This window comes from Nelumbo lutea, chromosome 7 (assembly GCF_056320005.1).
Source record: "Nelumbo lutea isolate HS-2025 chromosome 7, American lotus-T2T, whole genome shotgun sequence".
In the NCBI taxonomy this organism is placed as follows: domain Eukaryota; kingdom Viridiplantae; phylum Streptophyta; class Magnoliopsida; order Proteales; family Nelumbonaceae; genus Nelumbo; species Nelumbo lutea.
The window spans coordinates 43,818,601-43,835,027 of record NC_142690.1 but is presented as its reverse complement, the minus strand read 5'-3'; the positions used below and the strand labels follow the sequence as shown (position 1 = coordinate 43,835,027).

The 16,427-nt window shown below is 41.4% G+C and overlaps 1 protein-coding gene across 1 annotated transcript; it reads right to left on the bottom strand.

The window, feature by feature from the left end:
- Positions 1-15,120: 15,120 nt before the first annotated feature.
- On the bottom strand, positions 15,121-15,477 carry LOC148846212 (uncharacterized). Its single transcript, XM_088955947.1, has one exon. It carries the CDS (start codon positions 15,475-15,477, stop codon positions 15,121-15,123), a length of 357 nt encoding a protein of 118 aa, XP_088812073.1.
- Positions 15,478-16,427: the final 950 nt, after the last annotated feature.

The following is a 16,427-nucleotide window of genomic DNA, read 5'->3' as shown; positions in this document are numbered from 1 at the left end:
CAGGGCGGCAAGAGCAGGGAGGTGGCAAGAGAGTATTCGCAGGTTGCAGAATTCTCTCTTCTTGATTTCAGCACTAAAGAGGATCTGATGTGTTTCTTCATCTCTCTCAAGGCTGCCGCCCCCTCCTTCCTTTTGTTAACTTGAAAAGATCAGCTCCTAATCCCATTAGGAGGTGGTTATCCAAATCATATTTGGATCAACTTTCTCTTCTAATGATAAGGATAAACCCTTATCTTATCTGCAGATTAGATTAGCTTTATCCTAATCTTATTAGGAGGTTTCTAGATCTGAATCACATTTAGATCTGGACTCTCTAAGTGGATAGGATTAAGACCATATCCTAACTGCTAATCTATCTCAGAACTTGCCCCTTTAATTAACTAAATTAATAGCCCAGTTCGAAATGGGCTTTAGGCCCATTAAGCTTATGTGCTCACTTAACTTTCCTAACTGCTGCCCAGTTGGGCTTCCTTCTATGGCATGGGACCCAAGCATCGATCTACACATCAGCCACATGGGTTCGGCCCAGCCTTTGTTACAAGGCCTGGTCGAATACACTGTTAAAGACAATGCACCCCCTGAAACCCATCAAATGGGCTCTATGGGCCCAACACTTACCCTAAGTGGTCCCTGGGCCAAGCCACCTTGTAACACCCAAGGACTGTGGGCAGATGCAAGATTAGCCGATCAGGTATTATTCTCAATGGTCTTACACTTAACCTCTCAGCCCATAATGATCATACACTACCCGACAATAGAGGACCTCTCCCTCGGCTACAAGGAACAGTGTTGCACTCTCCACTTATATGGATCCCAGGAATTAAAACCCTTTTGCAAACATTTTAGAAACCATAATATATATACTTTTATATCTCATATAAAATATATTTTGCAAAACAAATTTCAACGGTTGAAATCGGCTGCCGGCAGTCTTGGTTTCCAACAGTGAGAGCGCATCCCCGATCATTACCTTTGTCCGACAAAGGGGCTGATCCTGTCACTATGATCACCCACTCAGATGAATTCTCGGATTGTCCCAACATACCCAGGTTTTGACCCCTGCTAAGGATCTCACTGATTGGTACATCAAAGACAGCCCGATCCGACACCTAGTGCAGTATCATAATCGAGTCTAGGGGTCGGGTGTAACTTTCCAGTTTTGCCCATCAATCTCCAAGGTCCAGGGCAATACTGGAAATTTGGTCCAGTTCAAAGATTCAATTAATCCCACACTGTATGTGCCTAGGGTCTCACCCCGGTAGCTGAGACAAGCCACCCCAACCGACTTGATGGTACCACAGTGTCAGCCTTGTCAGGATAGGTCTCCCCAGACTGACCCACTGGCTGTGAACATTCAAAACTAACACGAGTCTCAATAAGTGTCCAGTTTAAGGGTAATACACAGAAACATACCAAGGGAACATGAATCAAATATGTACTTTTATTTATTTACAATAAACTCATAAAGTACATCAATTTTGATTGAAGCTAAGGGCATACAAAACTGTCTAACATTTAGGCTATCCAATATGTCTTTAGCGAGTTCAATCCGATCAAACTGCCTCTGTATTGGATTGTCCAAAGAGGCTATGATATAGCAGTGGGCCAGGGAGTTTTTATCTCCCCATTCTTGGTATTCTCTCCTTCGGGCCTTAGAAGCCTTGTCCCCTGGACAATCCGGAGCAGGATTTTTAACCACCTTATCCAGTTTTTTTGAAGCTAGGAACAACATAAGGTTTCTGTACCAGTCGGTATAATTGGGTCCCTTAAGCTTGTTGTCGTCAAGCAACTTAGCAAATTGTCCGTTTGTCAATTTTTGGTAAAACAGCAACCATTTTTTGATTTGATCGAAGGGCTTTAATTTCTCTCCCCAGCTGTTTCTCGACCTCTTGTCTAAACTCTTTGAACTTTTCAAAGGATTTAGACTTGTGTCTCATTAGGTACACATAACCATATCGTGAGAAATCATCTATGAAGGTGATGAAATACACGTGTTGATTTCGTGTCCTAACACTCCGGGGACCACATACATCAGTATGTATTAGGTCAAGTGTGCCTGTACATCTTTCAGGCTTACCGTTAAATGGCCGTTTTGTCATCTTGCCTTGTTGGCAAGGCTCACAGGTGGGAAGATCTTCTACTTTTAGAAAATCCAAAGGACCATCCTTTACCAACATTGTGATTTGGTCAACACCGATGTGGCCAAGTCGGTAATGCCACAGACACTTGGGATTAACTGTATCACAGGCTCTCTTCTTGGAGACTTCAGCCGACATAGTTTTGGTTATGTTAGTTTCTAGGGAAGGATGTAGAACATAGAGACCGTTCTCCAGTTCCCCGTATGCAATGAATCTGTTATTTCTTTTAATAGTAATCGTATTACTAAAGAAGATAGAATAACCATCTGCACACAGTTTTGAGATAGAAATCAAATTTCTCCATAAATTTTGTACATAAAGACAATCTTTCAATATAATTATTCCTTTTCTAAAAATTAACTCCACGGTTCCTGTGGCTGCGGCTGCAATAGTTGCAGTAGTCCCAAAGTAGAGTTTCACTTCTCCTTCACTCAACCTTCTACTTACCTTGAACCCATGCAGTGAATTACACGCATGAGTTGAAGCCCCAGAGTCAATACACCAGGATGCAGAAGCTACCAATAAATTGGTTTCTATAACACAAGATTCGAAATTACCTTTCTTGGATTCTAGGTAGGCAGGACAGTTCCTTTTCCAGTGGCCAGTCTTTTCGTAGAAGTGACAGGCATCCGATGCTTTGTCTTTCTTCTACTTCTTACCCTTAGTGACTTTCTTCTGAGGCTTCTTTGCCTTCCTCTTTCTCTTGCCTATCTTGCTAGCTTCAACAAGCATAGCTATAGGCTCATCCTTTCTGATCAGTTCTTCGGCTCTTTGAAACATATTGCTGAGCTCTTGCAAGCTGACATTCAGCTTGTTAATGTTATAGTTCATGAGGAACGAATTAAAGGAAGGGGGAAAAAATTAAGGATAGCATCTATCTGGGTCGCAAGGTCCAGCCCGGATCCAAGAGCCTCCAGTCCCATCATCCAAAGACAATGATCGTGAACTTGTTGACCCTTGGACATTTGTGCGGTCATGAACTGTTTCAAGACCTTTTGTTGAGTAGAACAATTCTGCTCTTCATACATCATCCTGAGACTATCCAATATGTTCTTGGCAAGTTCGATCTGATCGAACAGCCTCTGTATTGGGTTGTCCAAGGAGGCAATGATGTAACACTGGGCAAGGGAGCTTTTCTCCTCCCATTCCTGATAGTCTCTCCTTCGGGCCTCAGAAGCTCTATCACCCGGACGCTTCGGGACAGGATTCTTTGCCACTTTGTCTAGCTATTTAGAAGCTAGGACCGGCATAAGGTTCTTGTACCAGTCGGCATAGTTTGGGCGCTTAAGCTTGTTGTCATCAAGAAGCTTTGCAAAAGATCTATTTGCCATTTTCTGATAAAAAAGCAAACATCAGTCCACAACCTAATTTATTCATGTTCATTTCATAGATATGGATTTTAATCTACGATCCATTTCCATTTATTCATCTCTGAGATTTTCCTCTTTTCTTAGTGACGAATACTATGGGTTGTCTCTGGAAATGTGGGAAATCACTTAGGGTGCATGGAGCCAACTGTTTCAGCTGCATAACCCCACCACCTTTCTGTGAAGAATCACATCCACTCATCATATGAGTTTTCCCTTTGGCCTCTGTCAGACAAGGTTCAGAGCCATTTTCAGGTAAACCTTTCTATCCAGTGAGTGCTTACCCATCATATTCGTGAACGCCAAGGTACCGTGAGAGAGTTCCCATTTTCTGGTGAAGCCCCTCCCACATCGGTCTATGACACCCCTATCATTTTATGAAACACTCAGACAAGCCCAATAGCAAATGGATAGCCCATTTTTTGGTGTGTCTCCTCATTACTGAAGGACCCATCCTCATGCTAATGATGGAAGGCCTTTAGATAGTTCATCATATGAATCTCCCTATCACTTGCACTCATATTAGTTGGAGGGAACAATTATTACGCCCTAGTTTGATTTAGGTCAAACAAAAGTGACTCCCACTAACTTTCATAAAGTCAGACTTCGGTGGGCCTTAAATCGGCTAGGGTTCCGCATGTAACCTTTTGATGAGGTGTGGGGCCCACCACTGAGGGAGGTCATCCAATGACCAAAAGGAACACCATGGCAAAGATGTGCATTCAGCCATGGTGTACGTAAGAGCCACTGTCAAATTAGCATGGGCCAAGCACTTATGGCCCATGTACGCAGCACATCATACATCCAAACATCTCATGTAAGGATAAATTGATCCAATCAATTAATTATCTGTAACGCCCATTGGAAGCCCGTTAAAAATCCATAATATTAACCATTAATATTATCTAGGTATATGGGCCGAATTAGGGTTACCCAGTTTGGCCCATATAGCTTTATCCTTTGAAGTGGACTTTTAGCAGTTTTAACTATTTAAAACTGGGCCTTTACAGGTTGGGCCGAATTAACCATTTAATTAAATATCAATCCTTAGGCCCATTAGTGGGAAAATTAGGGTTGACTTTCAGCCTTGATTAAATCCTAGATTTGGTCCAAATAGTTTGAACCAATCTTGGTTCAAATGGGTCTAGGGTTTGATCTTTAATTAAATCTTTAATTCAAGAAAATAATATGAAATTAAATAACTGATAAAAGAAAATCAAGAATTAGTTAAACAAGGCTGTTCGCACAATCCATCCTGCAAAACAGAGGTTAGATCATAATCTGCAGTTTCATAAACTACAAATCGCAGATAGCGAATGTCCCATCTACGAAATCTCCTTCTCTGCAAATCTATTTATTTTTATTTTTGGATCGAAGATGGCAGCGCAGAGAGGGAGATTTCACAGAGAAGGAGATTTCACAGATGGGACATTCGCTATTTGCGATTTGCAGTTTATGAAACTACAAGTTGTGATCTAACCTCTGTTTTGCAGGATGGATTGTGCGAACAGCCCTGTTTAATTGATTCTTGATTTTCTTTTATCAGTTATTTAATTTTAGATTATTTTCTTGAATTAAAGATTTAATTAAAGATCAAACCCTAGATCAATTCGAACCAAGATTGGTTCAAACTGTTTGGACCAGATCTAGGGTTTAATCAAGGCTGAAAGTCAGCCCTAATTTTCTCACTAATGGGCCTGAGGATTGATATTTAATTAAATGGTTAATTTGGCCCAACCTGTAAAGGCCCAGTTTTAAATAGTTAAAACTGCTAAAAGCCCACTTCAAAGGATAAAGCTATATGGGCAAAATTGGGTAACCCTAATTCAAACCCATATACCTTGATAATATTAATGGTTAATATTATGGATTTAAAACATGCTTCCAATGGGCCTTACAGATAATTAATTGATTGGATCAATTTATTCCTACATGAGATGTATGGATGTGTGATGTGCTATGTGCATGGGCCATAAGTGCTTGGCCCAAGCTTATTCGACAGTGGCTCTTGCGCACACCATGGCTGAATGCACATCATTGCACACACCATGTGATAGGGAGATTCATATGATGAACTCTCTAAAGGCCTTTCATCATTAGCATGAGGATGAGTCCTTCAGTAACGAGGAAACACACCAGAAAATGGGCTATCCATTTTTTATTGGGCGTGTCTGAGTGTTTCATAAGATGATAGGGGCGTCATAGACCGATGTGGGTGGGGCTTCACCAAAAAATGGGAACTCTCTCACGGTACCTTGGCGTTCACGAATATGATGGGTAAGCACTCATTGGACAGAAAGGTTTAACTGAAAAGGGCTCTGAACCTTGTCTAACAGAGGCCAAAGGGAAAACTCATATGATGAGTGGATGTGATCCTTCACAGAAAGGTGGTGGGGTTATGCAGCTGAAACAGTTGGCTCCATGCACCCTATGTGATTTCCCACATTTTCAGAGACAACCCGTAGTCTCCATCACTGAGAAAGGAGGGAAATCTTAGAGATGAATAAATGGAAATGAAACATAGACTAAAATCCATATCTATGTAATGAACACGAATCAAATTAGGTTGTGGACTGATGTTTTCTCTTTTATCAGAAAATGGCAAATGGATTTTTTGCATAGCTTCTTGATGACAACAAGCTTAAGAGCCCAAACTATGCCAATTGGTACAAGAACCTTATGCTGGTATTAACCTCTGAATAGTTGGATAAGATAGCCAAGAATCCTACCCCGGATCGTCCGAGAGATAGGGCTTCCGAGGCCCAAAGAAGAGAATACCAAGAATGGGAGGAGAAAAACTCCCTTGCCGGCTGCTATATCATTACTTCTTTAGACAATCCAATTCAGAGGCAGTTCGATCAGATCGAATTTGCCAAGGACGTATTGGATAGTCTCAAGACAATGTATGAAGAGCAGCATCGTTCTACTCGGCAGAAGGTCTTGAAACAATTCATGACCGTGCATATGCCCAAGAACAAACAAGTTCACGACCATTGTCTCCGGATGATGGGATATATCAATGAATTGGAGGCTCTTGGATCCGGGCTAGATCTAGTAACACAGATCGAGGCTATTCCCAACTCTCTGCCTCCATCCTTTAATGCATTCATCATCAACTACAACATGAACAAGCTGAATGTTAGCTTGTAGGAACTTAGCAATATGTTGTAGAGGGCCAAAAAATTGATTAAAAAGGATGAGCCCATTGCCTTGCTTGTTGAAATTGGCAAATTGGGCAAGAAAAGGAAGGCAAAGAGAAAGCCCCAAAAGATGGCTGCCAAACCCAAGAAGCAGAAGAAAGACAAAGCATCGGATGCTTGTCACTTTTGCAAGAAGACTGGCCACTGGAAAAGGAACTGTCTTACCTACCTGGAATCTAAGAAAGGTAGTTTCAAAACTTGTGTTATAGAAACCAATTTATTGGTTCAAGGTAAGCAGAAGACTGAGTGAAGGAGAAGTCACACTCTACTTGAGGACTACTGCAACTATTGCAGCCGCGTCCTTAGAAACCATGGAGTTAATTTTTAGAGAATGAACAATTGTACTGAAAGAGTGTCTTTATGTACAAAATTTAAGAAGACATTTGATTTCTGTCTCAAAATTGTGTGCAGATGGTTATTCTGTCTTCTTTGGTAATACGATTACTATTAAAAGAAATAACAGATTCATCACATATGGAGAACTAGAGAACGGTCTCTATGTTCTACATCCTTCTCTAGAAACTAACATAACCGAAACTACGTCAGTTGAAATCTCCAAGAAGAGAGCCCGTGATACAATTAATCCCACGTGTCTGTGGCATTACTGACTTGGCCACATCAGTGTTGACCGAATCACAAGGTTGGTAAAGGATGGTCCTTTGGATTTTCTAACTGTAGAAGATCTTCCCACCTGTGAGCCTTGCCTACAAGGCAAGATGACAAAACGGCCATTTAACGGTAAGCCTGAAAGATGTACAGGCACACTTGACCTAATACATATTGATGTATGTGGTCCCCTGAGTGTTAGGACACGAAATCAACACATGTATTTCATCACCTTCACATATGATTTCTCACGATATGGTTACGTGGACCTAATGAGACACAAGTCTGAATACTTTGAAAAGTTCGAAGAGTTTAGACAAGAGGTCGAGAAACAGTTAGGGAGAGGAATTAAGGCCCTTCGATCAGATTGAGGTGGCAAGTATCTCTTTGATGAATTCAGGGACTATTTAAAGGACAACGGGATAGTATCACAATTAGCTCCTCCTGCTATACCACATCTTAATGATGTTTCGGAGAGGATGAATAGAACCATATTGGATATGGTCCAGTCGCTTCTCATACACTCAAAGTTACCCACATCCTTTTGGGTTACGCATTAGAGACTGCGATTTACGTGCTGAATCAGGTTCCAAACAATTCGGTTCCGAGTACTCCATATGAACTTTGGACCGGAAAGAAACGAAGTGTCAGACACTTGAAGATTTGGGGTTGTCCAGCACATGTTAAAAGAATGAGTGCAGACAAGTTGGAATCCAAAACCAGCCATTACCTATTTGTAGGCTACCCAAAAGGCTCTGTAGGTACCTATTCTATGACCCAAGTGAGCAGAAAGTGTTCTATAGTCGAAATGCACAATTCTTGGAGACCGATTACATCCTGGACACCCATCATCAAGAAATTGTTCTTGATGAGGAGAGCTCAGGAGTAGTGGGAGATGTCCCACAAGTTCTAGGTAATGACCAACCTAGAAGATCCACTCGGGTATCCAGGCCACCAGTCTGTTATGGTTATGACCAGGATAGTTACTTGGTCGAAACCATGACTAGTGAGGAGGATCCCGTGACTTACACAGAAGTTATGTTGGATATAGATTTCCAGAAATGGGTGGAGGCCATCAGAGCAAAGATGGACTCAATGGAGACCAATGGAGTCTAGACTCTAGTAGATCCACCCTCCGAGGTAAAAGCAATCGGTTGCAAATGGATTTACAAGAGGAAGAAGGGCCCCGATGGTAGGATTGAGACCTACAAAGCTCATCTGGTGGCGAAAGGGTACACTCAGAAAGAGGGCATCGATTATGAGGAAACCTTTTCGCCTGTGGCCATGCTTAAATCCATTAGGATCCTGCTAGCTATAGCAGCATACCATGATTATGAGCTTTGGTAGATGGATTTCAAAACTGCATTCCTAAATGGAGATCTTACTGAAGATATCTATATGTAGCAACCGCAAAGCTTCATTGCTGCGGGTCAGGAAAACATGGTATTTAAACTTAATAGATCCATTTATGGACTTAAGCAAGCTTCTAGAAGTTGGAACATCCGTTTTGACTCTGTTGTCAAATCGTTTGACTTCAAGCAGAATCTGGATGAACCATGTGTCTACAAGAAGTTCAGTGGAGATAAGGTTACATTCTTGGTTCTGTATGTAGATGACATTCTACACATTGGGAATGATGTAGGAATGTTGACTATGGTGAAAGTATGGCTTTCACAGCAATTCTCCATGAAAGATCTTGGAGAAGTCTCCTATATACTGGGTCTTCGAATTTATAGAGATAGATCGAAGCAGATAATAGGATCATCCCAATCTGCCTACATTGACAAAATAGTCAAAACATATAGCATGGAGAACTCCAAGAAGGGAAATATTCCTTTAAGGTACGGAGTCACTCTCTCCAAGAAGATGTCTCCCAAGACTTCTGAGGAGATTGATGGCATGAATGACGTTCCCTATGCCTCTGCCATAGGAAGCATCATGTATGCCATGCTGTGCACTCGTCCAAACATTGCTCAACAATGAGTGTAGTAAGCGGATTTCAGGCCAACCCAGGGCAAGAGCACTGGACTACTATGAAAAACATACTTAAGTACCCTCGAATGACAAAAGAGTTTTGTCTAGTATTCGATGGTTTCTCCTTACAGATGATAGAAAGTCTTCATCTAGATATATTTTCACGATAGGATCGTGTGCTGTTTGCTGGAAAAGCAGCAAACAGGGGTCCACTACAGACTCCACGACCAAAGCCGAGTACATTGCCATAAGTGAGGCTGCCAAAGAAGCCGTGTGGATGAAGAAGTTCATTCACGAGTTGGGAGTAGTTCTATCTAGCACATCACCCATCCCATTGTTGTATAACAACAATGGAGCCATTGCTCAGTCTAAGGAGCCACGAGCCCACTCGAAGTCAAAGCACATCGAGAGGATGTACCACATACTAAGGGAGATTGTTGGTAAAGGGGACGTCCTGATTCAGAAGGTAGCGTCAACGGAAACTGTACCAGACTCATTGACGATTCCACTATCACAAAAAGTGTTTGAGAAACATGTGGAAAGCATGGGACTCCGGTTAGTACCTAATTGGACCTAAGTGCAAGTGGGAGCTGTTAGACAATTTTGTATGCCCTTAACTTCAATCAAGATGATGTACTTTATGAATTTATTGTAAATGAATAAAAGTGCATTTTTGATTCATTTCCCTTGGTATGTTTCTATGTAATACCCTTAAACTGGACACTTAATAAGACTTGTGTTAGTTTATAATGTTCACAGCCAATGGGTCGGTTTAGGGAGACCTATCCTGACAAGGCTGACATTGTGGTGCCACCAAGTCGGTTGGGGTGGCCTGTCTAAGCTGCCAAGGTGAGACCCTAGGCACATACTGTGTAGGATTAATTGAATCTTTGAACTGGACCAGATTTCCAGTATTGCCCTGGTGGAGATTGATGGGCAAAACTGGAAAGTTAGACCCGACCCCTAGACTCGATTATGATACTGCACTAGGTGTCGGATTGGGCTGTCTTTGATGTACCATTCAATGAGATCCATAGCGGGGGTCAAAACCTGGGTATGTTGGGGAAGTCTGAAAATTCATCTGAGTGGGTGATCATAGTGACAGGATCAGCCCCTTTGTCAGACAAAGGTAATGATCGGGGATGCACTCTTACTAATGGAAACCAAGACTGCCAGCTGCCGATTTCATTCGTTGAGATTTGTTTTGCAAAATATATTTTATATGAGATATAAAAGTATATATATTATGGTTTCTAAAAGGTTTGCAAAAGTTTTAATTCCCGGGATCCATACAAGCAGAGAGTGCAACACTGTTCCTTGCAGCCGAGGGAGAGGTCCTCTCTTGTCGGGCAGTGTATGATCATTATGGGCTGAGAGGTTAAGTGTAAGACCATTGAGGATAATACCAGATGGGCTAATCTTGCATCTGCCCATAGTCCCTTGGTGTTACAAGGTGGCTTGGCCTTGGGACCACTTAGGGTAAGTGTTGGGCCCATAGAGACCATGAGATGGTTTTCAGGGGGTGCACTGCCAATAACAGTGTATTCAGCCAGGCCTTATAACAAATGCTGGGCTGAACCCATGTGGCTGATGTGTAGATCAATGTTTGGGTCCCACGCCATACCATGAATAGTGTTGCAATTTCTGCTTATATGGATCCGAGGAATTAAAACAAGAGAGAACCTCTCCCTTGACTGCAAGGAATAGTGTTGCACTCTCTGGTTATATGGATCCGAGGAATTAAAACCTTCTTGCAAACATTTTAGAAACCATAATATATATACTTTTATATCTCATATTAAATATACTTTGCAAAACTAATCCCAACGATTGAAATCGGCTGCCGACAGTCTTGGTTTCCATCAGTGAGAGTGCATTCCCGATCATTACCTTTGTCTGACAAAGGGGCTGATCCTATCACTATAATCACCCACTCAGATGAATTCTCAGACTGTCCCAACATACCCAGGTTTTGACACCTAGTTGAAGGGAATTCGATTCCCTTCTCTGTATCAGGTATTATCCCTCCCTACTCCTTTTGGTTCAGATCTGGTTCAATTTGTGGTTGAAGAATGATCCTTGAAAATATGATTTTCTAAATAGGGAATTCGATTCCTAGTTGAAGGGAGAGAAAAATTTTTGAAAATTTCCCCCTTATTCTGCAATCTTTGGGTGTCTATGTGATGGATATCCTATCCCTTCAGTGGTATCAGAGCCAGGTTCAAATCTTAAACCATTCTGTTTTATATCTGAACCTGCGCAAATAGGGAGAATGCGTTCTACCCAATTTGCGCAAATATGGGTTTTGGGAAATTTGTTCCCAAAATTAATGGGCAAATAATCAGAAATTAATTTTATATAAATCTGATTATTGTTTAGAATAGTTCTTTATGATTTTCTTGATTTATAGGTTGTTCGTACAAGAGGAGATCGAATTCTTGGTTTGCGTAGGGAGAACTGCAAGATTTGCAGTTTTGTCTAGTATTCGATGGTTTCTCCTTACAGATGATAGAAAGTCTTCATCTAGATATATTTTCACGATAGGATCGTGTGCTGTTTGCTGGAAAAGCAGCAAACAGGGGTCCACTACAGACTCCACGACCAAAGCCGAGTACATTGCCATAAGTGAGGCTGCCAAAGAAGCCGTGTGGATGAAGAAGTTCATTCACGAGTTGGGAGTAGTTCTATCTAGCACATCACCCATCCCATTGTTGTATAACAACAATGGAGCCATTGCTCAGTCTAAGGAGCCACGAGCCCACTCGAAGTCAAAGCACATCGAGAGGATGTACCACATACTAAGGGAGATTGTTGGTAAAGGGGACGTCCTGATTCAGAAGGTAGCGTCAACGGAAACTGTACCAGACTCATTGACGATTCCACTATCACAAAAAGTGTTTGAGAAACATGTGGAAAGCATGGGACTCCGGTTAGTACCTAATTGGACCTAAGTGCAAGTGGGAGCTGTTAGACAATTTTGTATGCCCTTAACTTCAATCAAGATGATGTACTTTATGAATTTATTGTAAATGAATAAAAGTGCATTTTTGATTCATTTCCCTTGGTATGTTTCTATGTAATACCCTTAAACTGGACACTTAATAAGACTTGTGTTAGTTTATAATGTTCACAGCCAATGGGTCGGTTTAGGGAGACCTATCCTGACAAGGCTGACATTGTGGTGCCACCAAGTCGGTTGGGGTGGCCTGTCTAAGCTGCCAAGGTGAGACCCTAGGCACATACTGTGTAGGATTAATTGAATCTTTGAACTGGACCAGATTTCCAGTATTGCCCTGGTGGAGATTGATGGGCAAAACTGGAAAGTTAGACCCGACCCCTAGACTCGATTATGATACTGCACTAGGTGTCGGATTGGGCTGTCTTTGATGTACCATTCAATGAGATCCATAGCGGGGGTCAAAACCTGGGTATGTTGGGGAAGTCTGAAAATTCATCTGAGTGGGTGATCATAGTGACAGGATCAGCCCCTTTGTCAGACAAAGGTAATGATCGGGGATGCACTCTTACTAATGGAAACCAAGACTGCCAGCTGCCGATTTCATTCGTTGAGATTTGTTTTGCAAAATATATTTTATATGAGATATAAAAGTATATATATTATGGTTTCTAAAAGGTTTGCAAAAGTTTTAATTCCCGGGATCCATACAAGCAGAGAGTGCAACACTGTTCCTTGCAGCCGAGGGAGAGGTCCTCTCTTGTCGGGCAGTGTATGATCATTATGGGCTGAGAGGTTAAGTGTAAGACCATTGAGGATAATACCAGATGGGCTAATCTTGCATCTGCCCATAGTCCCTTGGTGTTACAAGGTGGCTTGGCCTTGGGACCACTTAGGGTAAGTGTTGGGCCCATAGAGACCATGAGATGGTTTTCAGGGGGTGCACTGCCAATAACAGTGTATTCAGCCAGGCCTTATAACAAATGCTGGGCTGAACCCATGTGGCTGATGTGTAGATCAATGTTTGGGTCCCACGCCATACCATGAATAGTGTTGCAATTTCTGCTTATATGGATCCGAGGAATTAAAACAAGAGAGAACCTCTCCCTTGACTGCAAGGAATAGTGTTGCACTCTCTGGTTATATGGATCCGAGGAATTAAAACCTTCTTGCAAACATTTTAGAAACCATAATATATATACTTTTATATCTCATATTAAATATACTTTGCAAAACTAATCCCAACGATTGAAATCGGCTGCCGACAGTCTTGGTTTCCATCAGTGAGAGTGCATTCCCGATCATTACCTTTGTCTGACAAAGGGGCTGATCCTATCACTATAATCACCCACTCAGATGAATTCTCAGACTGTCCCAACATACCCAGGTTTTGACACCTAGTTGAAGGGAATTCGATTCCCTTCTCTGTATCAGGTATTATCCCTCCCTACTCCTTTTGGTTCAGATCTGGTTCAATTTGTGGTTGAAGAATGATCCTTGAAAATATGATTTTCTAAATAGGGAATTCGATTCCTAGTTGAAGGGAGAGAAAAATTTTTGAAAATTTCCCCCTTATTCTGCAATCTTTGGGTGTCTATGTGATGGATATCCTATCCCTTCAGTGGTATCAGAGCCAGGTTCAAATCTTAAACCATTCTGTTTTATATCTGAACCTGCGCAAATAGGGAGAATGCGTTCTACCCAATTTGCGCAAATATGGGTTTTGGGAAATTTGTTCCCAAAATTAATGGGCAAATAATCAGAAATTAATTTTATATAAATCTGATTATTGTTTAGAATAGTTCTTTATGATTTTCTTGATTTATAGGTTGTTCGTACAAGAGGAGATCGAATTCTTGGTTTGCGTAGGGAGAACTGCAAGATTTGCAGTTTCTTGGTTTATTTATTACATTTGGTCTGTAAATATTTTTTTTTCTAGACTCAATGTCTAGGCATTCGATCTGATGTAATTATTAATAGAAATAGGATTTCTATTTATTTTTATTTTTGGATCGAAGATGGCGGTGTAGAAAGGGAAATTTCACAGAGAAGGAGATTTCGTAGATGGGACATTCACTATCCGCTTCGATCTATCTCTATAGAGTTGAAGACCCAGTATATAGGAGGCCTCTCCAAGATCTTTCATGGAGAATTGCTGTGAAAGCCATACTTTCACCGTAGTCAACATTCCTACATCATTCCTAATGAGTAGAATGTCATCTACATACAGCATAAAGACGGTTACAATTCATTCTCTGAAGATTAAATCTATTGTTCCTATAGCAGTATCTACAATAGTTGCAAAAGTCCCCAAGTAGAGCACCACCTCGTCATCATTCAGCCTTTTGCTTTCCTTGAACCCCTACAATGTGTTACTTGCATGAGTGGAAGCCCCAGAGTCAATACACCAGGATGCAGAAGTGACCAACATATTGGTCTCTATGACAAGAGATTCAAAATTACCTTCTTTATTCTTGTGGGATTCTAGATACTAAGGACAATTCCTTTTCTAGTGTCTGATCTGTTTGTAGAAGTGACATTCATCCGATGAATTGTCTCTCTTCTGCTTTTTCGGCTTGCATTCTTTATTTTGAGGCCTCTTCTTGCCCTTTCTCTTTCTTTTTCTAGATTTTCCACTTTATAAGCATGGCTACTATCTTATCCTTCTTAATCAGTTCTTCATCCCTCTGCAACATATTGCTAAGTTCCTAAAGGATAAACTTTATCTTGTTTAAGTTATAGTTCATGACAAACTGATTAAAGGATGGAGGCAGAGAGTTTAGGATGGCATCAGTCTTGGTGTCATCATCTAGTTGGGATCCAAGAGCTTCCAGTTTGTTTATATACCCCATCATTCGCATGACGTGGACATGGACTGGCTAGCTCTCGATCATCCTTGTGGTCATCAATAGCTTGAAGACCTTCTTTCTAGTGGAATGATTTTGCTCTTTGTACATAATCTTTAGACTATCTAGAATATCTTTGCAAATTTTGATCTTATCGAATTGTCTCTGGATGGAGTTGTCTGAAGATGCTACAACGTAACACCAGGCAAGAGAGTTCTTCTCCCATTCCTGATATTCCCTCTTATGCTCTTCAGAAGCCATGTCACCTTGATGTTCCAGAGCTGGGTGCTTGGACTTGAGGACCAAATTAAAGTTACGGTACCAGTCAGCATAATTAGGTCCCTTTAATTTGTTGTCGTCCAACAATTTGGAAAATTGTCCATGTGTCATTTCTAATAAAAGGCAACAATTATTAATCCATGACCTAAAGTTGTTTCATGTTGTGAGTGTCAAAAAATGGGCTCACTTGCCACTTGGGCTGGAAATGGAGTCGTCACCCATCATTTATGAAAATGGAGGTGATTGAACCTCTGAGAATGACTTTAAAACCATTTTTAAATAGTGACTCCAATAACCCAAGGCACCAGCTAACCAACTAGTCTAGGTATGAATCGAATGGGAGAGGGGAAGGGATTAAGCACCCCTCTCCCGGGTTCAATGGGTGGGGCTCACTGAAGGGATTAGAGATCCATCATATGGATGGCTGAACCCTACAGGTAGGTTAGGCGAAATTTCAAAAATTTCCTCTCCGCTCATCTGGGAATCACATTCCCTATTTTAGAAAATCTGCATTTTCAAGGATCAATCTTGAACCATAAACCAAACCAGATCTGAAACCAGAAGCAGGAGTGGGATATACCTGATACAGAGAAACAACATCTCCAAATGGATGTGCTCACACCCAAGGAAGGAACAAAAAACTGCTCCCACTGAAGATGGCATAGTGTAGGATGGATCAGCATCAGCAATGCTCGTCCAACAAACCGAACCCTTCACAAGAATTCGCAGGAGGCTGTGAGCACAACTTTAGATCAGCCTTTCTCCAAAGGCTGATATCAAGATCCAATCTTGATCGTTCTTGCTTGAAAGAGGAGATCAAACTGGCAGTAATGGCGGTGGCAAGGAGGCGGAAATGAGAAAATAGCTCAGTCTCATTGGGTGCTATGTTCTCTCTTTGATTTGAATGTGATGATCTTCTAAAGCTACCGCCCCCTTCTCCTTTTATAACCTTAAAGGGATCAGCTTCTAATCCCATTAGGAGTTGCTAATCCAAATCATATTTGGATCTGAATTCCCTTTAAGAGATAGGGATAAACCCATATCTTATCTGCAGATTAGAT